The sequence below is a fragment of the Penicillium hispanicum genome (assembly GCF_028827665.1).
Source record: "Penicillium hispanicum strain IBT 35686 chromosome Unknown utg000002l_segment0_segment0, whole genome shotgun sequence".
Lineage (NCBI taxonomy): Eukaryota > Fungi > Ascomycota > Eurotiomycetes > Eurotiales > Aspergillaceae > Penicillium > Penicillium hispanicum.
Window position 1 is genome coordinate 1,666,746 of NW_026623194.1, and position 25,104 is coordinate 1,691,849.

At 55.9% G+C, this 25,104-nt stretch overlaps 11 protein-coding genes across 11 annotated transcripts; 5 read left to right on the top strand and 6 right to left on the bottom strand.

Annotated features, from left to right (window-relative positions):
- Window positions 1–318: 318 nt before the first annotated feature.
- Window positions 319–2,079, top strand: N7459_002330 (putative oxalate decarboxylase; the record flags this gene model as incomplete). Its single annotated transcript, XM_056941515.1, has 8 exons — window positions 319–604; window positions 661–750; window positions 799–814; window positions 868–1,039; window positions 1,092–1,159; window positions 1,218–1,338; window positions 1,389–1,893; window positions 1,946–2,079. The coding sequence occupies 8 exons, from the start codon at window positions 319–321 to the stop codon at window positions 2,077–2,079; spliced, it is 1,392 nt and encodes a 463-aa protein (XP_056803370.1).
- Window positions 2,080–2,399: 320 nt separating this feature from the next.
- Window positions 2,400–3,149, bottom strand: N7459_002331 (uncharacterized protein; the record flags this gene model as incomplete). The annotated part of the gene is made up of 2 exons (XM_056941516.1): window positions 2,400–2,567; window positions 2,628–3,149. 2 exons carry the CDS (start codon window positions 3,147–3,149, stop codon window positions 2,400–2,402), a joined length of 690 nt encoding a protein of 229 aa, XP_056803371.1.
- Window positions 3,150–3,963: 814 nt separating this feature from the next.
- N7459_002332 (hydrophobin family protein) lies at window positions 3,964–4,494 on the bottom strand (the record flags this gene model as incomplete). Its single annotated transcript, XM_056941517.1, has 3 exons — window positions 3,964–4,005; window positions 4,070–4,134; window positions 4,191–4,494. The coding sequence occupies 3 exons, from the start codon at window positions 4,492–4,494 to the stop codon at window positions 3,964–3,966; spliced, it is 411 nt and encodes a 136-aa protein (XP_056803372.1).
- Window positions 4,495–6,085: 1,591 nt separating this feature from the next.
- Window positions 6,086–7,939, top strand: N7459_002333 (eukaryotic translation initiation factor 3 subunit D; the record flags this gene model as incomplete). Its single annotated transcript, XM_056941518.1, has 2 exons — window positions 6,086–6,290; window positions 6,384–7,939. The coding sequence occupies 2 exons, from the start codon at window positions 6,086–6,088 to the stop codon at window positions 7,937–7,939; spliced, it is 1,761 nt and encodes a 586-aa protein (XP_056803373.1).
- A 440-nt stretch (window positions 7,940–8,379) lies between these two features.
- Window positions 8,380–10,575, bottom strand: N7459_002334 (uncharacterized protein; the record flags this gene model as incomplete). Its single annotated transcript, XM_056941519.1, has 4 exons — window positions 8,380–8,790; window positions 8,854–9,139; window positions 9,202–9,613; window positions 9,690–10,575. 4 exons carry the CDS (start codon window positions 10,573–10,575, stop codon window positions 8,380–8,382), a joined length of 1,995 nt encoding a protein of 664 aa, XP_056803374.1.
- Window positions 10,576–11,074: 499 nt separating this feature from the next.
- N7459_002335 (uncharacterized protein) lies at window positions 11,075–11,396 on the top strand (the record flags this gene model as incomplete). Its single annotated transcript, XM_056941520.1, has 3 exons — window positions 11,075–11,134; window positions 11,179–11,317; window positions 11,365–11,396. The coding sequence occupies 3 exons, from the start codon at window positions 11,075–11,077 to the stop codon at window positions 11,394–11,396; spliced, it is 231 nt and encodes a 76-aa protein (XP_056803375.1).
- Window positions 11,397–12,883: 1,487 nt separating this feature from the next.
- Window positions 12,884–14,537, bottom strand: flbB (the record flags this gene model as incomplete). The annotated part of the gene is made up of 5 exons (XM_056941521.1): window positions 12,884–13,346; window positions 13,414–13,968; window positions 14,021–14,108; window positions 14,167–14,341; window positions 14,394–14,537. The coding sequence occupies 5 exons, from the start codon at window positions 14,535–14,537 to the stop codon at window positions 12,884–12,886; spliced, it is 1,425 nt and encodes a 474-aa protein (XP_056803376.1).
- Window positions 14,538–14,981: 444 nt separating this feature from the next.
- Window positions 14,982–16,379, top strand: N7459_002337 (uncharacterized protein; the record flags this gene model as incomplete). Its single annotated transcript, XM_056941522.1, has 1 exon — window positions 14,982–16,379. The coding sequence occupies one exon, from the start codon at window positions 14,982–14,984 to the stop codon at window positions 16,377–16,379; it is 1,398 nt and encodes a 465-aa protein (XP_056803377.1).
- Window positions 16,380–16,824: 445 nt separating this feature from the next.
- On the bottom strand, window positions 16,825–19,647 carry N7459_002338 (putative arsenite resistance protein Ars2; the record flags this gene model as incomplete). Its single annotated transcript, XM_056941523.1, has 3 exons — window positions 16,825–17,427; window positions 17,480–19,488; window positions 19,548–19,647. The coding sequence occupies 3 exons, from the start codon at window positions 19,645–19,647 to the stop codon at window positions 16,825–16,827; spliced, it is 2,712 nt and encodes a 903-aa protein (XP_056803378.1).
- A 1,573-nt stretch (window positions 19,648–21,220) lies between these two features.
- On the top strand, window positions 21,221–22,054 carry N7459_002339 (uncharacterized protein; the record flags this gene model as incomplete). Its single annotated transcript, XM_056941524.1, has 1 exon — window positions 21,221–22,054. The coding sequence occupies one exon, from the start codon at window positions 21,221–21,223 to the stop codon at window positions 22,052–22,054; it is 834 nt and encodes a 277-aa protein (XP_056803379.1).
- Window positions 22,055–23,901: 1,847 nt separating this feature from the next.
- hapB (CCAAT-binding transcription factor subunit HAPB) lies at window positions 23,902–24,987 on the bottom strand (the record flags this gene model as incomplete). The annotated part of the gene is made up of 1 exon (XM_056941525.1): window positions 23,902–24,987. The coding sequence occupies one exon, from the start codon at window positions 24,985–24,987 to the stop codon at window positions 23,902–23,904; it is 1,086 nt and encodes a 361-aa protein (XP_056803380.1).
- Window positions 24,988–25,104: the final 117 nt, after the last annotated feature.

The following is a 25,104-nucleotide window of genomic DNA, read 5'->3' on the forward strand; positions in this document are numbered from 1 at the left end:
CCGCTATCACATCTCTCTCCCGTCCTAGGGTTGTTCTGGACGAATGTGGTTGCGCAGCCCGCATTCTGTAGCCCTACAACACGGCCCCCTGGTGAGGGGAACGCGCTTCAGACTCGTTGGAGCAATGTCCGGATAGTCGGCCGCATGAGGGGAAGCCCTAGACGGACCTCGATGGCTTCTGGTGGCAAGTAAGATTGTCTATAAAAGGACCATCACCGCAGGGTTGTGAGCATTTCCACTTCAGTCTCGGAACTTGAAACAGATCCTCCTTCACCTTTCAACTCAATCAAACCTCGGATCTTTGGAACCCCTTCCAGTATGAAGTGTCAAGCTCTCCACAGTCTCTACTTGCTTCCTGCACTCCTCTCCCTCGCCAATGCTGCCCCGGCTCGCCGGGCCAGCAACCCTCCGCTAAGAGGATCGGAGGCATTGGTCGGATATTCGTCGACTGAAAAGGTCGCAAGCGGACCTCAGCCGGATATCAAGTATAGCCTTCTCCCTGGGCAGAAGGAGAACCCCGACATTGGAAGTCATCTGGACTTTGAGAAAGTGCAGAACCCGCAGCCGATTCGCGGCTCCACTGGGAGTGACGATCCTGGACCCCGTATGCTTCGGCTTGGTGATTATCTATAGTGTGGTCTAGACTGACCAGTTGTGCAGGTAACTACTATTATGACCGGATTAATAGTGACAAGCTGGCACCTCCAGGCACGGATAATGGCCTGACGATCAATGCGCAATGGCCCATGGGTAAGTCCCTTTTGTTCGCGGGCAATTCAGTTGTTAACCGTTCAACAGGACTCAGTCACAACAGGTATTCCATTTTCCTTAATCACCAGTACCTGGGTTCTTTGCTGATATATCAAGACTCGGCATTGACAATGCTGGCTGGGCCCGCCAGGAGAACACGGTGGTGATGCCAGACGCGACCCAAATGGCCGGCGTGGATATGCGCCTGGAGCCGGCCGGCTATCGTGAGCTGCACTGGCACGTTGCAGCAGAGTGGTCGTTGGTTCTGAATGGATCTTGTCGAATCCAGGTACGTCCAATATCTATTTACCTCTTAGTGGACGGGCAACTGACCACGGCAGGCCGTCAACGAGAACGGGGAAACGTTTGTAGACGACGTCAGCGCCGGTGACTTGTGGTTCTTCCCACCGTGAGCGTTTCGTGCCATTCTCCACGATGAAGACCAGACTCGTTAACCTTACGCCCAGGGGCGTTCCTCATTCCATCCAGGCGTTGGATGATGGCGTCGAGTTTCTTCTTGTCTTTGACCAGGGTGATTTCGACGAGGACAACACTTTCCTCGCTACTGAGCTTTTCCTCCACACTCCGGTACAACTTCATCTCTCCATCCAAACGTCCAACACTGACACTTGTCGTAGAAATCCGTTCTTGCCAAAGATCTAGGCGTCCCTATCTCCGCCTTTGACAACATCCCCAACGATGAACTCTACATCTTCCGGGGCACGCCCGCACCAGAGGACATTGAGAAGCAAAACGTCACCACGGCAGCAGGCCTGATCCCTCGCACGCAGAGCTACTCCTACCACTTCTCAGAACAGCCTGCGCACGAAGTCGCCGGCGGCTCCGTCAAGATCGCCGACCCGCTCACTTTCCCCGTCGCCAGCAACTTCTCCGCTGCAATTGTCACCGTGCACCCCGGTGGCATGCGCGAGATCCACTGGCATCCCACCAGTGACGAGTGGACCTTCTTCATCCAGGGCCAGGGCCGTGCAACGCTATTCACGGCTCCGGAGGCCGCGACGACCTTTGACTACCGCGCTGGCGATGTGGCGTACTTCCCACAGTCGAATAGCCACTACATTGAGAATACGGGCGACGAGGACTTGGTCTTTGTCGAGATCCTCCAGGCGCCTCAGTTTACCGGTATGTCGCATCGGCGTCTGCTGTTGGATCGCGCTAACTGACTGTTTTGTAGATATGGCTCTCGGTCAATGGCTTGCGTCTACGCCCAAGCAGATTGTTTCCGACACCTTGAACCTGAATAAGACTACGCTCAGCAAGCTCAAGACAGAGAAGCAGTATGTCGTTGCTGGTAGCACGAGCAACTGAACGTTGGTGGTCGTTCCGTGGGCTGGCTGTCTATACTTGCCTTCTTTGGGTCCTGATATCTCGGACCTATTAGACTTGATACATCTATTTTGCACAGGGTCAGCGGTCGCTTTTATATTGGAGACTACTTTCTTGAATCTCAGGTCTCGAGTGACCCTTTACATTTCGTTTCGCCGGCTTCAAAAGTTGAAATATCACAGGGTATGTTGTGGAGTAGGTAGTAGCACGTCGTCAGGGAGGGATATATAGTGAAAAACATAGATACAGTAAGCCATTGCTCCGTCAAGGTAGCCAGCACATCCGGCCACCCAGCATCAACATCAGACCTTATACGGAGGCGGCAGATCCTCGCCACTAGATTCTTCGCTATCGAGGCTAGCATCTGAATCGACATAACGCGGAGCATTCCTATCCACGGGGATACGAGACATGACATCCAGTTCCGGGGCGACAGGAACCGTTGTAGCGGGCAGCACATCCCCCATGTTCTATATATCAGTCAGCAACAGTATATCCAGACTGTCACAACCGGCCCATATCACTCTTACCACGACAGTACCGTCCTTCCGGACAGCGATGGGCTCTTTATCACCCACTCGCCCAACCAACCGCCCTTTCTTCCACACTCCATACTTCAAAACCATCCCCGTCAAGTCCGAGCGCGTAATCACGCAGTCTTCGACATCGCAGTCACTCAGCGTCGCCCGCCACAGCTGGCTATGCGAGACGGTCGTCCCAGTAAGCGTGCTCTGCTTCATCGAGCTGTCGTCCCGCACTGTAGATGACTTGACCGTGCATCTGCGCACCGAACTCCCGCCGCAGACGACGCTTTCATGGAAATCGCTGCGCTTGACCGCGTACACGCCGTGGAAATGGGTCTTGTACGCGGTGATCCAGCGCCCGGAACGCACGTGTGACAGCACGCAGTCCTGGAGAGTACATCGCTTCACCCACGAGCTGGTGACGGCGCAGTTGCGCATGTTGCAGCGGGCGATGGTGTTGTCGTCGCTCACTGTGCATGATGTAGTGCTGCGTGCGGCCTTGGTGTCGGGGCTTGCTTTGGTTTTCATTTTTGTCTTTCCTTGGGGTCTGTGGAGGGGCTTCGAAGGCTCGGATTGAGGTCTTTAAGGTGGTCGGCGTATTGGGCGCCTCGGCCAGTCTGGACGTATAAGCTGCTGCCTGGGATTCGGCTGTCAGCACCGAATTGGGCCAAGTCGATGCGTAGAAGAGCCCTTGGCAGAGGGCTGGGCGTATCAGATGTCGGCTGTAAGAAGGTCAAAGAGCAGAGTGAATGGTGCCTCGCTGCCCTTATCTCAGGGTCGTTTCTGCCTCTTCGGGTAATCTCACCAACCTCGTCCAGCTATTGCGACAGAACTTCCAGTGTTTCCAAGGTTGTCCTGTCCCTGATTACTCAACTTTTGATCTATGGATTGTACACAGTGCATGTATCTTAGTGGTGGCTTCTAATGACTGTAGATTCAAGCCATGTAACCGACATCATATCTTCAATGACATCTGATGAATGTCACCAAGGAAGTTAGATCGAAGACAGCATATCAACAGACTATCCACGTTTATCAAACCCGTTTTATGATCTATCTAGTGCTAATTTCGGGCCCGGGGTTGATGGATGTGTCACATGCGAGTACTTTGTCCTACAATAACATGTCGAGCATGAAAGCCTACATATGTATGTCATAGATTGACAGGTCCATTCGACTGATCAAGTAAAAAATAATCGCATTTGGTAAGAATTATATTTGTATCAGATAAACATGAGCAGGCAAACCCTAGAAGGGCTCACCCAGAGGAATGTACATCGACGGCAAGACCCATTTTCCGTCCACCACCATATATACCATTCATCAGTTCCAGGGAACTAATTTACTGCTTCAGAGCGGAGCAGCCAAGGGCGAGAGTGCCTCCCTATAAGACAATCAGTAACGAATCGACAAGCGATGGGTGGTCGAGTGCTTTGAGATATACATACCAGCAGGTTGGCTTCAGTGCAGCACTGAGGTGCGGAGGAGCAAGAGCTGCCCTCGTAGGGGTCGCCTGATGTATACGGTCAGCGCGTTCCATGTAGAGTTATGCACTTGGAGATGACATACACAGCAGGCCAATGGAGCCGACAATGTTGGCGGCGTCAATGCCAAGGTCCTCGAGGATAGGGTCCACGATGTGGTCCAGGGGAGTGGTGAGAGAACCGCAGCAGAGCAAGGAGCCAACGCAGTCGGAAGTCTCGGACTCGTTCTCGACGGTCTTGCCGGACAGGGCAGCGGCAGCCTGGTGCACCTTTTCCTCGGTGGTGGCGTTGCTGCGCTTCACAGCACTGTGGAGAGAGCCCTCTTGAGGCAGAGCGGACACCATGCCGGCGCCGACAAGGGACAGGACGGAGATGATCGAGAAACGCATCTTGATGGTGGTTTGTGAGACTTTTGAAGCCGCGAAAAGAAGATAGAGATGGATTGACTGAAGTCTTTGTGGTTATTGAGAGGAAGTTGGATCGTTGATGCTCTTGAATTGACCGGAGTCTTGTTGCTCTTTATATAGATTTTGCGACGAAGTCCTTTAACCATCCCTGGTCTTCCGTTCACTCCTGAACCGGAAGTGCGTATAGTCCTTATCAGCCATCTTGGACGAAGAACACATCCAGATGCGTGAGCTGTACATCCTCCGAAGGTGATGCATTGCTAGACCAGAGTCCATCCTCGGTAGCGTCGGGATCTACAGAAACTCTAGATAGGATGACCGTCCACTCGGAGGGACGCCATTTGCGAGATTATGGGCCGGACAATGATCGAGAGAGCGCAGGTACAGTAGTTCCGTTCGGTCTGTCTGGTAGACCGCGAGCTGAATTCATAGATACCGTCCGGTGAGATCGTCCTCCGAAGCCGGTGATGGCTGTGGTTCGACGAAGCTTCATGCAAATGCCCTAAGCGACCTTTCTTGGCCGCCGATCATTGCTGGTCCGAGCTTGATCTTGTTGGATCTATTGCGCACCCTCGACCGAGAACCCAGAATCCTTGGCCAGAGACTCAAGATCCTTGTCGAGGGCCACTAGTTCGTGGAGCCACATTTAGTTTCCCCAGTTCCCGGTGGTCGGTCCAGGGGGAAGATGCCCTTATCAGGGACTCGCAGTTCTGGGGTCCGAATTGTCCACTGAGATGGCGTCGCATGCGCCAAGAGAGCCGATCGCCGTCAGGAACAGGCACGGGGAATATTCTTCCGGTGTTGGAGCTCTCGAATGTCCGTAGATTCCCGAAGATGGTGCCAAAAGCAAATGTGCACTGTCTCCTCGTAAGCGGTGATGCATCGCATTTGTCATGATCGAGCGCGTAGAGCGGTAGCTCGAAGTCGGGGACTGTATTGTTCCGAGGCGGCCGTGATAAGCCTGGCTGCGATGATTGCTCGAAGCATCCCCGATGAAGCCATCCCCGGATCCCACGACCGTGGTTGACTTCGATCGGGGCGGATCGCTAGCAGTGAATCTCCTTTAGCCGATGTTCATCCGGCCTGCTGGGATCGTCGGCATCGATCGTGGCGAGATTATCCCTGTCGTCATGATGTGCAGCCGTGATAAGGAGTTGAAATCGTTTTACGAGAGTGGAATTGCATTCTTGCTATCTCGCTTCTAGGCGTCGTCATCGCTGAGACAAAGACTGAAAATTGGGCGCGCGAACATCGGCATTGATTATGATTTGCATTCGTCATTCACGGCTCAAGGCCTTGCGGACTTGGAAAATCAACAGTGCTTTCCAGCTGCTGTGAGAAAAGAAGGTCCTCGCCTCGCCCTCGCCGGGATGAAAGAATCCCAAGTTGGCCGGAGAGAGGCCCTGTGCACGTGATGTCTGTGGCGGTGTCCGGTGTGGCGGTGGCCACTCACCAGCCACAGACTCGCGACACAAAAACTTCCCGGCGATAATCCGCGATCCTCCCCAACCCCACCGCCAAACCACATCCACCGTTGGCAGTCTTTGTTGTCGGTGCTGATTTGACATTCACAATGACTACCTCTATCGCGGATCTTGTGGCCGCTCTCCCCGCTGAGGACTGCTGGGGCCCGGCCACTTCGGGCGACAACATGCTCGATGGTGTGCCATACGCTCCCTTCTCCAAGGGCGACAAGCTTGGCCGCATGGCTGACTGGACGGCTGAGTCCAAGGATCGTGAACGTCAGGGCCGCCAGCAGTACAACCGGAACTTCAGAGGTAAATTCCCAGCATGACATGTTTTTTTCTTTGTGCCCCGCAGAGGGCATCGAACCTGCAGTTCATTGACATATTCGCCGATTCTTTTTTTAGACCAGCAGGTGTACGGTGCTGGCTCCTCGAGTCTGTTCACCATCCAGGCCGCCGAGGACGAATCCTCCTTCTCTGTGGTCGACAACACCCGCGCCACAGCCAAGCGCACTTTTGGCCGCGGCGGTGGTACCGTTTTCCGTGGTCGTGGTCAGCGTGGCGGCATCAACCAGCGTGGTGGCCGTGGTGCTTTCCAGCGTGCTGGTGCTGGCCGTGGACAGGGTGACCGCTACTATGACAATCGTGGCGGCCGTGGTCGTGGTGGCCGTCGTTTCGGCTGGAAGGACTACGACAAGCCCCAGCGCACCCGTGAACCCTCTGTCAACATTCGGCCTGAGTGGCAGATGCTGGAGGAGGTTGATTTCAGCCGTCTTTCCAAGTTGAACCTTGAGACCCCCGATGGCGAGGACCTCGACTCTTACGGTTTCTTGTACTACTACGACCGCTCCTACGACAAGCCCCCCGTTAAGAACGCCGAGCGCAGACTCCAGGCCCTCGACCGTGCGGCCTACAACGTCACCACCTCGCAGGATCCCGTTATCCACGAGCTCGCCGAGAAGAACGAGGCCACTGTCTTCGCCACCTCCGACATTCTCTCCATGCTTATGTGCGCTACTCGCTCGGTATACTCCTGGGATATCGTCATTGTCCACCAGGGCGACAAGATCTACCTCGACAAGCGTGCCGGTGCCTCGATTGACCTGGTCACCGTCAATGAGAACGCCTACGATGCCCCTCTTGAGGCTTCCGAGACCTCGGGCAAGCAGGATCAGATCAACACCCCCAGCGCCCTGGCCATGGAGGCTACCTTCATCAACCACAACTTCGCGCTGCAGACCGTCATCGAGTCGCAAGAGAACAAGGTCTCCTTCGCGCAGCCCAACCCCTTCTACAACGAGGCTGAAGAGACCGAGCCCCTGGCCTCCAAGGGCTACAAGTACCGCCGCTTCGACATCTCCTTGGAGCGCGACGAGGAGCCCCTGCAGCTGATCGTCCGTACCGAGGTCGACGCCGTCATGAAGAACCCCACCGGTGGGCCCGACCAGCAGCTGATCGTCAAGGCTCTGAACGAGTTCGACAGCAAGGCCCCGGGATCCGGCGGCGCCCTCGACTGGCGCAGCAAGCTCGTCTCGCAGCGTGGTGCCGTCCTCGCCACCGAGATGAAGAACAACTCCAGCAAGCTCGCCCGCTGGACCACCCAGGCCATCCTGGCCAAGGCCGATGGCATGAAGCTTGGATTTGTCTCTCGTGCCAACCCCCGCTCCGCCGCCGGCCACGTCCTGCTCGGCGTTGCGGGCTACAAGCCCCGCGAGTTCGCCACCCAGATGAACCTGAACCTCGGCAACGGCTGGGGTATCGTCCGCACCGTGGTCGACCGCATCCGCACCCTCGATGCCGACGAGCCCGCCGACGCTGTCAAGAAGTACGTCCTCATCAAGGACCCCAACCGCTCTGTGCTGCGTCTGTACAGTGTTCCTGCCAACGCCTTCGAGGAGGATGACGAGGCCGAGGCTGATGAGGCCGCTCAGGCGGAGAAGGAGGCGGAGGATGAGGAGTAGATATCCATGGATCATGAGCTTGTCGTTTTGGACTAGATCCCATCTTTTTTGTTGTGCATATGTGCAAAAGTTTGATAAGAGTCACGATTTCCACTTTATGACTTCCTGCAGTCTGAACAACTGCCGTTTAGATTGCAAAATGTTGATTTCTCTTTTCACTTTCCTATGGTCCATATAGCTGAAGCCCTCGCACGCACGTACAGACAGAACTATAACTTGTTCCACCAGTTCTATGTGCTCCCTATCTACAGTGATAATCAGAGTAATATCATAGGCATCTCAAATCCCTTTGGATATATCAGACTCCGCTTCTATTATGCACTAGTGCCTATGGAATAAATGATTTCGGGGGTGCGGTAGCCAAGTATTACGATCCGCTCAATCCTAGATCGAATATTCTCTGGTCGTATGAGACTCACCATAGTTCCCTTCTCTACGACCTAGCTAAAATTCATCCATGCCAGCCACGGCTCATGACTATCCGCCGTCCCACCAGGCCAATCAGCAAAAAGCCCCCCATCATCAAAGTCCATTCCATCCAGCCAGTCCGTGTCCACAATCTCCTGTTTCCGATCACTCTCCTGAAACACATATGATGCAGTGCTCCCCGGTTCGTGCCGGGCAGAAAGCACCTGGTCCAGGATATGGCGAATGGCTTTCTGGCCCTGCTGCGCGATCTGGTAGTTCCCTTCGTCGGGCTGGACCATAGTATCAAGGTGCGAGGCGAAGATACTCAGCTTCTGGATGATCTCGGACCGAGGCGACGCAGGAGACTCGGGGAGTTGGCGGCGAAACCGGCAGAGTAGGTCGGCGCAGAGGACGCCGGCGGAGGGCAGTCCGGCATAGCACAGCTAGATGATGTCTCAGTCAGTCGAAACGGTTTTAATGTCTGGACGAGGATCGGGTATGTGTACATTCCATGCAATGTCCCATCCCAGGATCGGTTCCCGGTGCACTCGGGCCACTATTGAGAGGAAGGCATTCAGGATTTCGAGCGAGATGCTGATGATCCCCTCTGGGTGGGTGTGGGTGCGTTTGGCGAGGAGACGGTATAGAAGAAAGTCGTTGTAAAGAAACTCGAGGTGCAGGTCGAATAGTAGAGGTTCATCCATGCTGGGCCGCTTCGAGCCGCCTTTGGGCTGCCAATGGAGAAATGCAGGAAGTTGCTCGTATGTCTGATGCAATTCTTCGGATAGTTCGCTAGGCCATGTAAGCATCTTGGAGCCGCATGGAGCATCATCATCGGCCGTGTCTAGCCTTACTTTACTTGCTGTGCCAGATTCTCCGTTCGACTCGTTAGAAAGAGCTCCAACACCTTCTCCCGCAGCTGGCCGGTAAGAAGAGAGACCCGCGCCCACGCCCCTTTTGCCAGAGATCCTTCCTGATTCCAGCCATCAATCGTCAGGTTTGCAATGGCCGCCTCTCGGGTGTCTGGCTCTGCGGCAATTTCCTCGCAGCTGAGGTCCAGCGGCATTTGAATGTCGCAGTACCGCCAGCTGATGAGCGGGGGACGGCCGAGGAACGTTGCCAGTGCTTTATCCGCCGAGTATGCGCCGATCAAGGTGCGTTTTCGCATCTCGTGGAGGAAGAATGGAGCGTCGGGGGATTCCTGATGAAGACCCAGTGCAAAGACCGCCGATGATAGTTCGCCGAGTTTCTTCCACGGGCGATAATCTAGCCATCCCACAGCAGCGCGTCAGTCGACTGGCATGAACCATCCCCGTGCAGTGTATATCCAGGACTAACATACCGCTGTCTCCATAGACCACTGACAGAAGCGAGAAATGGTGCAGTAGTAGCCAGCATACCATGTCGTTCATAATGCCTGCGCTGTCACAGAACTGAAGACAGAGATCCCCGACTGCCGTGGCGATCACGGCGAGACTCTTCACGTCCGTCCATCCATGGTCGCTGAACATGGTATCTTCATGTGAGACGAACTCCATCGCGAGCCCCACGACGGTGAACAGGAGCCCGATTGTCTCCCATCGCCCGGCGGTGATGGCCGCGAATTCGGACCACGACGTCGTGGCATGAATCTCCATCGGATGGGCGCTTTTCTCGAACAGTCGTCTCGAGAGGAGCAGAGCGCGCTTATGCTCATCGCTCGCTTCTTGCTGTAGTGCCTGCCATGCCTCTTCGGTCACGGTGAGGATCATGTCGGTGATGGGCCAGCCGAGGGTCCATCCTTTCCACACTTTGAATCGGGCAGTGACGATGGCGCGACATAGTGGGAGATATTTCAGTAAAAGTAGTGCGCGCGCACCGAGCTGGACTCGCTGCGCATCGAATGGGAGCTGGTTGATCGAGGACGCAAGTCCGCCCGTCAAGATGTCGCTTCCGTTGTCTGTGAAGACATCGGAGTAACTCGTGTGCCCGAGGAAGCCCGGCGTGGAAACGGACACTTTCTTCTGGCTCCAGATGCCACAGCCGTCATGCAGCTCCACATGTGTGCTCTTCTGTCGTGCTCGCGGTAGATCGGCGCGAGTCAACGGCGCCGGGTGATAGAGACATAGATTCTGTCGACTGCGGCGCACGCAGCGGCCACACACGGGCGTTGCGTGGTCACAGCGCAACTTGGATTTGCGACACGGCTCACAGGATGGCAGTTGGCCGTTTCGGCGGGTGGTGCGCATGTTCTGCTGTGCAGGCGAGTCGCTTGATGACTCGAGTCGACGATGAGCACGTCGGAGTTCGGAGTTGGAGGCTCGAAGCGTCAGCTCTAGTCGGAATCGCGAATCAGCGCTCTAGTGGTGCCTGCCGGTGCGCCACAGTGACTCCCTTTGACTCATCGCATCATTACTAGCTATTCTTCTGCCTTGCTGTCTTCGAGGATGTGCGCGATCTCCGAGTCCGACGATAGAGCGCCGTCTAGACCACGGACTGCGATGGCTAGCACGCCAGGGCGAGTCATCGGCCCCCAGCAGCGAATCATCCCGTACCAAAAGTGCCTGCCTTATGTCGATCCCTCATAGATGTTTTGACGGGCAGCCTGATCGTCAAGTCCGACTCCGAGGACAGCTATTCAGCGTTGGGAGAGAATCATCTCTGCCTGGATTGCTTCCTGGATATAAAGGCGGCCATTCCATCTCCAGGATCACATTCAACGCTTCAGCAGTTCAGCATTTCCACAAAATGTCCTCTTCATCTTCCAATCCCGCACAGAAAATCTGGCAGAAGCTGGCTGGGTCAGAAGTAAGTCGTCAGTCCTAGCATGATGATCAACTCAATGCTTACAGTCAAAACAGAAGAATTCCACATTCTCCAATGACGATTCCAAGCCCCTCGTCAACAAGGCGGATACCAGTGAATCCCTATCCAAAGAAGAACAAGAGAAGAAACGCCTCGAGGGACTGACGCTGTTGCAGCGCCAATATGGTAAGTGACACTCAGGCGTGTCTGCGCTATTGCTAACAGTATCCTAGCCACGATGCCCACCGTTCCCGGCAGACAATAATGCCCTTTGAACCTGTGGTATTCTTTGATGATGATTATGTTCAACCTGGAATTTGATAATATCTGCCCCGATCACCGATCGGTAAAGAATAATATACTGTCTGGATGCCTGACGAAGAATGAGAAATGATATTGATTGTATACACCACTCGGACATCAACTATTCCAGCAGATAGTTATAGAGCAAGATACCTACTTCTAGCCGATGGGACGCCACAAATCCCCAAGTAACAACCCAGGGAATACTCATGGGAACGCCATGTGTCGACCTGAGTGGCAGCAGACGAAGTAGACGGAGAAGTAGTAGTAGTAGAAGAAAAAGAAAGAGATGCGCGCCCATCTGTAGCACTTTTCGTAGACTGGCTTGTGGTCTTTCTGCTCTGCGTTTCCTCTCCGGCTCCTCGTATCTCATCTAGTTCGATCGCCTCTCTTATGGTATCCTGCTTGTGCTTCGGAAGAAACCATCTCACCACACAATCCCTCGCGATCGTCAAATGGAACGCCATGGAGATACTGATCATTCAAGAGCTGAGCGGCCTGGTGAAGTGCGCAAGTATGGGATTCTCAAACAGATATAGCGTGGCTAAGGTCAATCCAGAGTCTATAGTAACTACGTTCTCCAGACTTCAAGGCCGCGACCAATCGGGCGTCGGCCTGCCTCAATATGTACAAGCACGCTCAATGATGAACTCAAACGAGGCAACTAAGCTGCATCGCGACAATGAGAATGTGATCGTGGTGCAGGTGCGAATTCCCCAGTGGAATGGTGATTCCAAATCGCAGCAAGGTAGTTGTATGGAGGATTGCCCCCAAATTGCGGGCTCGAGTGACGATCGCGCCGGCCCGACTTCACGCTAGGGAGGGAATTAATTCAAATCACTTCTGCATGACGTCGGGGTTTCTTCTTTTCGCTCGAACTACTGCAGAAGCTGACTCGACTGCCTCGCTTTTCGTGCTGGGAGCGTGCCCCCCAAGGAAAGAATCAACGTCAATTGGCCAAGAGGGCAGCAGACAACAGGTCGGAATATATCACAGGAATAGAACATGTCAGTTGAAGGCCTCCATTCAATGGGGCAAGACCAGAGCAAATCACAGATGCAACAATCAAACAGGATCCAATAAAACACAGACTTTCAACTCCCAAGGTACACACGGCGCAGCCAGGACCAGTTTCGCGGTATTTACATCTCCGGATGTGAGAACAGAGTCGATCCAATCAGATCATTTAAGACAAGAACTCGAGTAGCACAGTAAGAAACAACAGTGAGACTAGGAAAGGAATAATAGGGAGTGAAAGTGGGGGGTCGAAGAAGTGAAGAAGCCACAGGGTAGCGCGAGGCGATAGTAAACCCGAAACCAAAAAGCGAAGCACCAGGGGTCACTCCGAATACACGCCAAAAAATTAGCAGTTTTCCCAGACGTCAGAAATCGTTATCGTGCGCGACAGTTGTAATGTTGAAGTGTGGGAAGGGGCGCACGCTCGCCCCTTTACGCGTACATCGAATCGCCGCGATTGCGCGGGACACCGGTGTCGACCTTGGTGCCCATCACGCTGCTCAGACAGTCCATCAGCTCAAAGTCCTCAACCACCGCGCCGAAGCCGTAGCAGCGCACTTTGGTGTTCAGGGTCTCGATAATGATCTTGACGTCGTCGCGGCTCAGGCTGTGGTACAGCTCGTGGTTCTTGAGACACTGCAGCGCCATGATCGGGGTGATCTGGCCGTCCGTCACGAGCTGTCGACTGAGGTTGAGCAGGGTCGTGAGATTGGCGTGGGGTAGGTCGTAGGTCTTGTGCGGATACGCCTGTTCGCTAGTGGTGTTGGCGATGTAGCTGGGCGGCGGGCAGGTAGCCATCAAGGCATGGCCGGAAAAGGGCATGTCTTCATCATCGGCTTCGGTGACCGACCGTCGGCACAAGTAGTCGGTGTGTTCGCGGCAGGGTCCCTCCAGTCTGTTCAGGTTCAAGTGCGCTGTTAGCAAAAATCGCCGTCTGGTGCGATCGCAATGTGATGACGTACGTCAAGATGAAGTCAATTTGCAGCTGTGGCTCGCTTTCAAAGACACCACGCATGGCTGGCACCGGTGAGTCGACCATCTGGCATGCAGATCGGTCGAGGGCTCCCATCTGCTCCGCCGGGCTGGCATGAAACACTTGCTGCGGGGGCGCAAAGGCCATTGGGGGCGAGACCTCAGGGTGCTCCACGCCGCCATTGGCACGAGGGCTCAAGCCCGTCGAGATCGTGGTCGCGGGCGTCGTGTTGTGGGCGCTTGCTGAGTTGGTAAAGCCGGCCGTATGCGACCCGGCGCTGCTCGCGGCGACGGGGCTCGTCTGCAAGGCGTTCATCGAAGCGCGCTCCGCCCGGCGCCGGTCCAGCTCGGGCTCATATTGGACTCCGTGGGCCATCAGGATCTCCTTCAAGATTTCATTTTCATCCCGCAGCGACTGCATCGCCCCTTTCTGTTGCTGGATGGTGACGTTCGCATCCGAAATCTCATTGGTGTAGGCCTCTCGTAGTCGCGAGACCTCCGTCTCCAGCGCCCGCATGTACTGTTCCTTTCGCTCGCGATGGGTCCTGGGGCCGTCAGCCTCGACGCTCCTCAGCGATGGCTCGCTCGGCGACTTACCTTTGAGCTTGGCGATTCAATTCTTGCCGCCGAGTGAGGGCGGGCTTGCTGTCGGGCTTTGGTCCTCGGCGTTTGGGGGGCTGGCCATCTGGCGGCAATGTCAGTCGCGGTCGCATCGCGCTTCGGCGCGAGGGATGGCCACCCACCTCGTGTGACCTTCTTGGGACCTGCAAAGATCTTGAAGAGTTCGGTACCAATATTGCCTTTGGTCGGAGTGGAAGGTTGCTCGTCTTGGGAAACGGGGCATGGAGCATCCCGTCGAGCGGGACACCCACGGGTGCCAACAAAGTTAGCGATGGAGTCAAGACCAGAGGGATTGCTCTGCAGAATGTGAGGCTACAGCGACGACCAAGTCAAAGGACCGGTGACAGACAGAGATAGCGTCACCAAATCCTCCACCTGGTGCAGGCTGGTCCTTCGCACCCCCCAACGAGCACCACAGCACAAGCTCCCGGACAGGGTACTCACCAGGATACTGTTCGGCCATGTCCATTGGATACACCCCGCCGGTCGACATAATGAGCGAGCAAGGGGATGAAGGGGGATGAAGTCAAAGTTTAACGGCGCCCGAAAGGGAGAAGGGATGGCAGGTTTGGCACCGTTGGGGAATGAGGGAAAGTGGAGGAGGCGACGGGTCGAGTCGAGGGCTGAAGTGGACACTCGCTAGGTACTTGGCACTGTTCAGGATGAGAGGGTTGAGAGATGGGAAATGGACGAGAAGATGAGATGGAAGAACAACGGGGACGAAGTACAGACAAGATCGGCAGCTGCATTCATCGACAGCAAAAGTACGATTGGTGCAGCACGAAAAGATGAGGGAGGAGAGAATACGAGTCGCTCGATCGCAAGTCACGACGATCAGCCTATCATTTCACCCTTTGCAACTCCCACTTCTTCATACTTGATCCGCCATCACTCCCTCTCCCCATCACACATCTCTCGTATGCCGTGAAAGGATGGAATGGTGCAATGGCACCTGCGTTACTCTTCTTCAGTGCTACACCACCGATGTGACGAGTCGCCAAGCGTCCTCGCCGAATCGATAGTCGCTGCATCGTCACAACTTGTCGTGACAAATACCTTATTCCCCTCGATGGAGATCCTCGTCCACATTTCCAGTCCCAGTACTGCTCGCGACGATGCGCGATACCGCGCCCAGGTCGCCGCCATCCTAGCCTTCCAGCCCGTCTCACAACAGCGACTGGCCGCAGACACCCGCGATAGTCCCCATCCGCAGGCGTCCGGCTCGGAGAGCGTGCAGGCGTCCGTCGCCCCGATCTCTCTGTCCGCGCCCGATGCTCCTGGCGAACGATGTGTCCTCTCGTCTCACTCGGACCATGACGATGCCGTTCCAGACTCGGCGCTCGATCTTCACCCGATCCTTCGTCCCTCGGCGAACGAGATCGCGCTTACCCCCAGTCCGTCGCCCTCAGATCGTTTCGATCACCCCGTGCATGACCCAGACTCCCTCGAGAGCTTGGTCAGCGTGATTCCAGACTCCCAACCCGAGATCGTGGAGCCTGGCCCTTCCCAGTCTGCCTCATGGCAGCCTTCCAAACGGCGTCGCATTGGCGATTCCGGGTGGCCGGCCAATGACCATCCCCCATCCTCGTCCGCATCTCCTGCCAAACGTCCTGAAGAACAGCACCGGGACAAAGGTACATCCGCACTCACCCCTGCCCGGCACTCGCCTCGCATTCTTCATCCACATCCCTCAAGCCCCTTCCCCTTTCCCCTCCACTCCCTCCCCCAGGAAATCCACCCTCCTCCTCCCCCAATCTCCACCGCTTCCTTCACCACCCACATCACCCCAACCCTCGCCATGCTCACCGATCGCCTCAACCCCGCCCGCACCTATAAACCCCTCCACCAGTCCCGACCGCTCGACAAGCTCGAGCGCGGCTACTGGGCCGTGCACCTGAACCTGCTCCGCCCCCAAACCCCCGACGAGGCCGCGCCCGCGCCTGCGCCTGGATCCGGACACGGGGTCGCCGGCGAGATAGCCCGTAAATCCGACTGCGCCCAGCAGCAGCAGCAGCAACGTAAGAATGCGTGGACGGCGTCTGTCTTTGCTCGCTTCTGGGCCTTTCTGTCGGACTTTATTGGCCGGGATGCGCGCGCCGGTTGGGGCGTTTGGTGTATTGTGGAAGATGCGGCGGGAAGCGCGGCGCGGTGGGCTGGTGGGGACGATGCGGGTGGCGCTCGTGAGGTCGTGCCGGTGCTGGTGAAGGTGTATGCGTGGGGTGAGGTCGCCATGCATGTGTATCTGCTGCTGTTTCTGGCCAGTGAGCGGTATATCCGCGGGGTAGGCGCGCAGTGGAGGGATTCGCGCGAAGAGGTTGTGATTCAGATGGCGTGATGGGCATGGTCCAATGATTGACCTTGAGCCTACATAGATTGTATGATACGACGGATGATACGATGATACATGAATAAATGCTTGCAGTCTTTTGATTCATGGCCGATGAGGGATATGGTACACGCAAAATCGATGTAAATCAGGTCTGGGGAATGCAAAGAACCAGCCTCAATGACAAGACAACGCATTCACGTTCGACCGAGGCCATCAAGACGGCGAAAGATAATACAAAGCAAGGCAAGGAAGAGTGATCCCGACCCCCTGAGGTCATGGTTTCACGCAGCCAGAGATCCGTGGAAAATGTGAGACCGATAAATGAAGCCGAGGCCAATCCAGCAAATTCCCATCCCGTCCATCCCGCTGCGCCGCGCACGCCAGTGAGAAACAAGTGCTGAAAAATAAAGTCAAAGTGGAAGAATGGAGGAACGGAGGTGTCTGGCCCGTACTAGTAGTTCAGCTCTCCGCTGCCAGAGCCACCGACCGCATCGAGATCCTCGTAGCTCTTCAGACTGCGGCCCTGGACTGCTTCGCGGGGAGGAATGGCCTGGGGACCACCACCCGCACCCATTGCGTCGGGGAAAGGGTTCGGAGCAACCATACCGGCGGCCGGGTGACCAGGAGGCACGGAGATGCCAGCCGGAGGGAGTCGACCGCTCGCACCGTACATGCCGGATACGCGAACGGGACTCAGGCGGCCACTGCCGTTGTGACGCCGACGATCGTAGGGGCCAGATCGGTTGGCGTTGTTGCGGTTCTGGCCGCGTCGCATGACACCCGGTTGATGCAGACCTGTACCATCACCCGAAACCAGCATACCGCCATTCCATGCACCGGCAGCTCCCACCAGGCCGGCCATCCCGCTCGGAGGAAATCCACCGGGAATTGCCCCCGGGTTGCCGAGGTAGGGCATGCTGGACAGACTGAATCCCCGCGGAGTGCCGCCGTGGCCGCCGCCGGAGGCCAGCGGAAAGTGTCCGTTGCTGTTGGCATCCGAACGCGACGGGGCAATACGAGAAGGATCCAAAACGTAGGAATTCACAAGTATCATCTGCATCGAGTTTAGTTTCGGGGTTCTTGTTGAGGAGCACGCTGAGACTTACGTCGTTTTGGACCTTGGTGAGCCACTCGGGGTGGCGCTTTCCCACATGCTTGCGCCAGAAGTTCTCGGCCTTGAAGAGCTTGGTGCACTCAGGAACCTTGCAACGGAACCGGGAGTCGTCCTCATGCTTCACGTACTTGGGCAGCTCATCTTCGACCGCCTCGTCCACGGGTTTGCCGCCGAGTTTGCGCAGGTCAGCATTCTCAGGCTCGAGAATTTGCAGCAACTTGTCCTCAAAGGTCTTGGCCCAATTGAAGGCACGCTGCAGCTGCAGTTCGGACTTGGTGAATCGCTGGGGTCGTTTCTCCTGCACCGGGGAACCTCGTTCCTCACCGTCCTCGCTGGGATCCTTCTTCTTGACCGGGAACGGCTGTCCCAGAGCGCTGGCCCGGGCGACATCCTTTGCCTGGGTAGAGAGACCGGTGCGTGGACGGCGAAGGTGGCCGCCGGGACACTTGCGAGCAAGCTCATGAACCGAGTCGCTCTCAAAGACGCAGAAGAAACAGAAGTTGTAAACACGTCGCAGATACTCGACCATCAAGTCCAATTTCTTTTTCTTCGCCAAGAGCTCTTCGTCATCCACCTCATCTTCCTCGGGCATTTCCTTCTCCTCGCCCTCTTCCATCTCGCCATCTTCAACGCCATCGTCATCGTATCCGTTGTTCTGCTTCTTGACGCTGACGGGGCCAGTGACAGGTGGCTGCAGCCAGCCTTTGCCACGTAGATCCTCAACGCGCTCCTCGATCTTGGCAAACCCATCCGTATTATCTCCCATCTCAGAGTCCAGCTTGAAGATCAAGCGTCTGGCCAGATCCAGATCACGTTCAATCCGCTCGGGGGCAGAGAACAGATCCCAAAGAGCCTTCTTGCGCAGCTGCGATGGAGGGGCATGGACACCCACGTGGCAAACAAAGTCGCCGTGGACTGAGTCGTGGATGGTTTTGTCATTGATGGCGTCGAGGGCCTTCTCGGCAGTGCCCATGGTGACAGCTCCATTGATGTTAGAGCCCTGGTCCATTTCCTCGACTTCTTCTTCGCGACCATCTCCTCGTTCCACAAAACTGGCTGTCTCTGCAGCGGGGTGCAGCATGATCCATCCCATGCGATGGAACTTCTTCGAGGGATTCGGATCGCTCAGACTGAGCCATTTGAAGCCGCCGTCATTCTCCCCAAGATGCTCCTTGCAGAAATCTTCGATCTTCTCCCGGCTCACGTTCGGCGCCAGAGTCTTGATGAGCAAAGCGGGTTGAGACAAGGCCTCGTCGCGAAGCTCGCCGCCACGGACGGGGAGCAAGTCCAGGACTCCCATGGTCTCACCGGCTGCGGTGGTCTCGCCTTCTTCCTTTTCCACAACGCCCCCGGCGCCATCGCTGTCGCTCTTGTAGATGCCTTCGAGGGTGAACTCATCAAACACGCCCCCGTTGAGGTCGCGCTCCCATTGCTCGAAGGCAGCTTTGCGGAAAGCCATTACGCGGCTGCGAAGGGGATCCCGAACTTCGGGAACGTAACGCTCTTGGAACCATTCCTCGCTCCGGTGCTGTTGCACAAACTGGCGGGCCAACTTGATCTGCAGATCAACCTTGTAGGAGTCGTAGGCGGCTTGAATCTGAGCGCGTTCCTTCTCGCGTTGCTCACGGGCCTCGCGCTCTCCCTTGACTCGATCGGAAGGACGGCGGCCACCGTGTCTAGCTCGTTCCTGCTCTTCGTGCACGGATTGTTCAGCTCTCCACCACTCAGCGAACCAATTGAACCCAACCTGAAAATCGAGGCTCAAAGGATTGGGAAGTGGGTTGGTCGGCAGTGGACGTCTGCCAGCATCCTGGCCGGGCACGTAGCGGTCAATGTTCGCAATGTTCGGGGACGGAGGTCGTCGGCGCTCTTCGCGCTCCCGAGCGGCATTTTCGCGGGAGTTATTGTAGAAATCATCTCTCGGGCGGCGATCGGAAGGTTCGTACCGATCGATCATGGGAGAGCGGGAGCGGCGGCGGGGCTGGCGGCGATCCTGAGAGGCTGAATACGTCGTCAGTGGGCGCAAGCCTTCTGGTTTCTGCATCCAAGCAGCAACTTACCTGGTGAGCGGCGTCTGTAAGATTCGCCAGCGGGTCGTCCCGAGAACGAGTCCGCATCCCGGCTTCGCTCGGGGGAGGGGTAACCATCGTAGGAATCCATCTTGTCTTGGTGTTCCTGCGTGTTCCGGCAATTCACAACTCTCGCCGCAGGTGACTCCGATTGAGTCCCGGGACTAGGGTCGGGTGATCAGAGAGAGATGGCAGATTCAACCAGTGTGTCGCCGAGCGCGCGAAGAGCTAAGAATTGACATGGTCAACATCAGAACAAGCCTTGGACAGAGCGAGAAGAACTGTAGGTGCCGGTTTGGGAGGTCACGGAGGATAGACAAGAGAAGGTGGGCAGGAATTGGAGAAGGACAAGATGAGGTGGCGGTCGAGAGGGTGGCCCCCAGGTCTGGAAGCGCACCCTAGCCACACGGTCATGGCGGATGGGAGCGGAGAAAGAGAGAATGAAGAGCGCCCACGGCCACCAGAGCCAGGTAAAAGAGTCACAAAGAGCCGCAAGGCTGGTAAATAGTGCAATCGGCACCACCACAGGCTCGGGAATGATAAGAAAAGAAGATGAAGCGGGAAAAGAGGGCACGAAAACGACCAGACGATAGGGGGAAGCTGATCGCGCGACGACGGGGGTAAGGCAGGATCAGGATCGCAGGAATCACGATGAAAGATGGAAGATGGAAATGAAAGACGAAGACGAGGAAGGTAGGCGACCTACAAGAAGCCTCAGAGAATTGGAACGGGTACAGTAGCTCAACCCAGCGCAGGGTCAGCGGAGAAGATGGAAAGTGACTTCACTTCCGAGTTGGAGAGAGCTGGAGATGCGCTAGTCCCGATGGAGAATCGTTCCTGGGGCGGGATCACCTGATAGGCCCGATCGGACTGGGGCACGTGCACCACTTACCGCTTTGGCGTGTTTGGACTTGGGCGATTTGCAGTGGGAAATGGGGTGGTGACGAGGTGGACGAGTGGAATGGGATGGAGTGAGTGAGAAGAGAGAAGAGATGGAGATCGCAGAGAAGGAAAGACAACGAGGAGCGAGGAGACATTGGCGGGGAGGGGGCAGAGTGAGACCCGTCAGCCACCTTCTAAGCAGAGCATGAGCAACACATCCCCACGGGTCTACATAGACACCTCAACTATTGTTTTTCCACAAACGCCCCTGTATAACCCGGTCTCTGATGATCCCTGGGCTTCCAGTGCTCTGTCCATCCTGCATGGGACTGCAGTGGCCTTCTCCTGCGCTAACTAGGTGCCTGCAAACAACGGAGGGCCTAGAAAGATGCATATCTGGAATCCTATTGGTATCTCGAGAATCCCTGTCATGCCAGTAGATGATATCTATTGACTATCGGTTCCCAGGCAGCAAGTAACCACAGGTTTTAGTCCGTCGTGAAGAACCGATGTTAGGCAGAAGATGCGACACTCTGTATAGTCCGTCAACATCCGCCATACAACACAACGATTTCCATGCCTCATTTAATTCTCCACGAATCAATCGCACATCCAATCCACAAGACACCCATGCTCAGTCTTCCTCAAGATCACCGCCCATCTCCATCTCTCCTCCATCTCTCGACCTTCGCCCATCAACATTCCCAACAGCCCTGAATGGCCCGTGCACCGCCTGACAGCCACGCCTACAAGAAACTCACGCCGTGACTCCCGCAATCATCATGTCCGACCTCCTTAGCTCGCGCTGGGCGCCCAGCGCGAGCAACCCATACCCTCATGCGACCAACCAACCCAGCCTCCGCCGCCCACGCTCGGAAAACCGCATCCGCTCAACGGCCACTCCCCCGCCCAACCACACGAGCGGCGCGCTCCTCCCGCCCTCTGACGAACTCGCGCGCTTCATGAAGATCGTCGCGCGGCTGCGCTGGAAACTCCCATTTCTGGCCGAGGGCTACCGGCTCGCCACGCTCTCCGTCGACGACGTGATGGCCTCGGTCTCCGCCGCGGACGTTGCCCACGCCGAGATCATGTTCAAGATCGATTTCCACGAGTACTACGCGCTGCTGGAGCGGGCGATCGTGCATCTGCTCGGCGTGTTCAACATCGCCGTCTCGTCGTCTGCAGCCGGCGGGGCGCGCTTCCAGCTAAACGGAGGCGCCGGGTTCCCGCGCTCCGCGGGCATGCATCGGTACCATGCCAATGTACTGCAGGCGCTGGAGGAGGAGACCACGCCGTTGATGCCGATTCTCGGGAGTGGCCGCGTGCATGAGCTGCTGCGGCAGGCGAAAGAGCTGCGGAACCGCTGGAAGACCGCGGATATGACGAAGGAGGAGCGGGAGAGGGATCCGCTGGAGCGGAAGGAGATCCCCCCGCTGGCGAGCTTTGACTTTGAGGAGATCATCTCGGGCATCTTTGCGGGGCTGGAGGAGTCGTATGTGCGTGCGAAGGCACATGTGGATATGTGCCGGCGGCCGGGCGAGCTGGATAGTGAATCCGCGGGCTCGGAGTCGGATTGGGGGTTTATGGTCGATGCCATGGACTGGGAGGCCGTATAGAGGTGGTTTGCGCTTTCGTTTGCCTTACTAGCCCTTCTTGATTGCATGGATCTGGCGTTGTTTGCGTGTGTACAGTTGCTCTGCGCTGGTCTGGTCGCAGCTGGCCTCGACCAGCTTTTGTGTGGAAAGTACTTCATATCCCCTATATTCCATGTCCACCTGGAGTAGGATGATGATCCCTACGTTCCAGTCTATAACCTTGTTCCGTGACAATAAGCTTCCCAGTGGGTTAAGTCAGTCTTCCTGGCTCACAGCCGCATAGTGTGAGACTCGGCATAAACATCACCTCCGACGCGGTTCACAGGCGAAGCTTCCCATCTACGCAGCCCTACGCTACCAACAGTAGAGCCCACACTATATGCATTCCCTCATTCTCCCACCCTGCCAGAACATAATATGGCCAACTATGGCAAAATATAATCCCATCTACCGAGCCAGCCTGCCGGGTTTCTCGCTCCCCGTGAACTGAATCCCGTGGGACGAGGAGCTCGATGTAAATGGCGAATTCGTTTGTACGGCCGCAACATGGCGGTCGAAGATGACTCAGAAAGCATGTCAAGGGGCATCTGATGGGATGACGAGGGAGGCGGAGAAATATCGACTGGAATTAATGGATGAGAGAATAATTTATGTGTGAAAGTAGATTGAAGCATTTGAAAGCGCGGTGTTTCATTTGGGGGGCACTAGGTCTCAATCTATACATGAGCATTTGCCATATGGACGTAGGTGGTGAACTTCGGATACTACCCTTCTCCTTATCATTATTCTCTCCCACGCGCAGTCAGAACTGATACTGGCTGTTGTGGTCTTCGATCACTTTCTTCGTGCATTCCATGAATATGGGCTCATGGTATGACATGATCTCTAGAATGGCGAAACAATGACAGCCGAGTCACCAGGACTTCATAATGGCTACATTTCGCTGGAAGTTGGACAGTACAACACGCCTCTGGATCGACGATAAGTAAAGATAAACAGCAGTATCTTCATTGCAGATCCATGGTATAAGCAGTGACAAATTGGGGAGAAAGGAAAACAACCCGACAAGGAAACCCAGTCTTTCCAAGCCCGCTTCCAATCTGTTTTTCCAGTGATGGAGACCCTCTATTTCCTAGTTAACCGAAGCCGAACCCAACCCAACCTAACCCGTAAACACGCAACGCAGAGACACCGAGGAAGTGAAGGCAAACACCCGGAGGTAGTTTGAAAAAGGAGACAAAGATATCAGCAGGGGCTGTAAAACATCGCAACCGGAGGTAGTAGAGACATAGGACACGAAGCTGGACCAAATTGAGGTGTTGCTGTACTGTTGAGATTGGATATACACAAGGTGATGCAGGTCGAAATCAGGCGGAACTAGACAAAAGACACGCTGTCCCAGGGAGAGGCCCTGCTTGGCTTGTTGAGAGTTGTAAGAGTCACGTCCCACGCGCATCAGTATAAGATCGAACTCATAAACGCTTCGAGCCTGGATGCCAAGACGATCATTCTCGGAATGCAATTCTCGGGGTCCACAGCCCATGGCCACCTAAACACGTCCAATCATCACGGGGATACTGAGAAGGGGAAATGGAATCAAGGAAGTGATCGTCCCAGCATAACTTATAAACAGAGGCCGGGAAAGTCGACCGCACAAAAAAAGGGAGGAGAGAAGCACATGGAGTAGAAGTGAATAGAGTGGTAAAAGGGGGGATCCGTACACATCGCTCGCTAGAGAAAAGGTCCAAAATAACGTCCATCCATAAAGCCGTGATGACAAAGGAAAGAAGCAAGGAAAAATGGAAAGCACCTGATCACCAAAATAGCCCAAAGACGGGATGAAAACCTCGGCAGCGTGAGCGACACGCTTATCCATCCTCGTCCGACAGCTCGGCCGAATCTTGCTCACTTCCGTCGGCACTGGCACTGGTCTTGGTCTTCTTCGAATTCACATACTCATCGTTGACCTCGCTTGATTTCCGCTTTTGTGCCGCGCCATTCTCTCCCTTCCCCAGAACGTGGCTGAGGGGATCGGGGTCGCCTTCAGCGACTTTCTTCTCCATGGCAGCCACTTCGTCTGCCGTCAAGAAACGGCCACCAGGACCACGTGGCCGACGCATCGCGTGGTTGTGTCGGGACTCGTGCAGGTACGGTTTGCGGCCTTTCGATGTCAAGCGCAGCTGCTCCTCTAGCTTTTGTCGCGCAACCCGGCGTTTGAGAATACGGTGGAACTGTTTGGCGTTGACGTAGAGCGGAGATTCTTCTTGGTTGCTCCCGGCAACCAACTCCGGCGACGGGTGGCTCTGTTGAATAGCCGCCTGAGACGGTGCAGCCATCGGTGGAGCGACAGACGGGCGGCCAACATGGCTCATCACAGGCTGCGCAGTCTGTACACCGGGACTACCCACATGGCTCATCCGACGTTGAGACATCTGGGAGCTGGGTGGCATAGGGACCTGTGATCCCATTGGAGGCATCTGCCCGGGCATCTGTGGTGGCGACCGCGGGTTGCGATCCGGCTTCATTTGAATACCAGCCATTCGCGGCGAGCCCCGTTGCCCGGGAGCAAGTTGTCCAGCCATAGAATCCTGGTGAAGCGGGTAGAACTGGCCAGACGCGGCGGCAGTGGCCATGGCGGCGGCCTGGGTTGGTGAGATGCCGTAAGTTTGCGGCATGGCGGCAGTCACGCCGTAGCCCTGCGGGAAATTCATCTGCTGATGCACAGCACCGGGGGCATTTGGAGCCTGTTGGTAGTGCTGTTGCGACGGGACGATCGGGGATGTCTGATGGGCGGAGTGTGTGGGTTGCATCGGTGCTTGCGCATTGGTAGGGGATGCCATAGGTCCAACGCCAGCGCCCGCATTCGGCGGTGCCGCTTGGTAAGGACCAGGGATGTGTGAAGGGGCGTGCGGATGTTGGCCATGAGGCTGTTGATACTGCGGAGGATACTCCATGATAGAAGGAATGCGGCGGGGAGAGTTCCGTCGCACAGCGGCACGGCACCGTAACAGGGGAAAGGTTTAAGGTGACGATCTAACCCACCCGGGGTTCACCAATCACACGAGCCGATG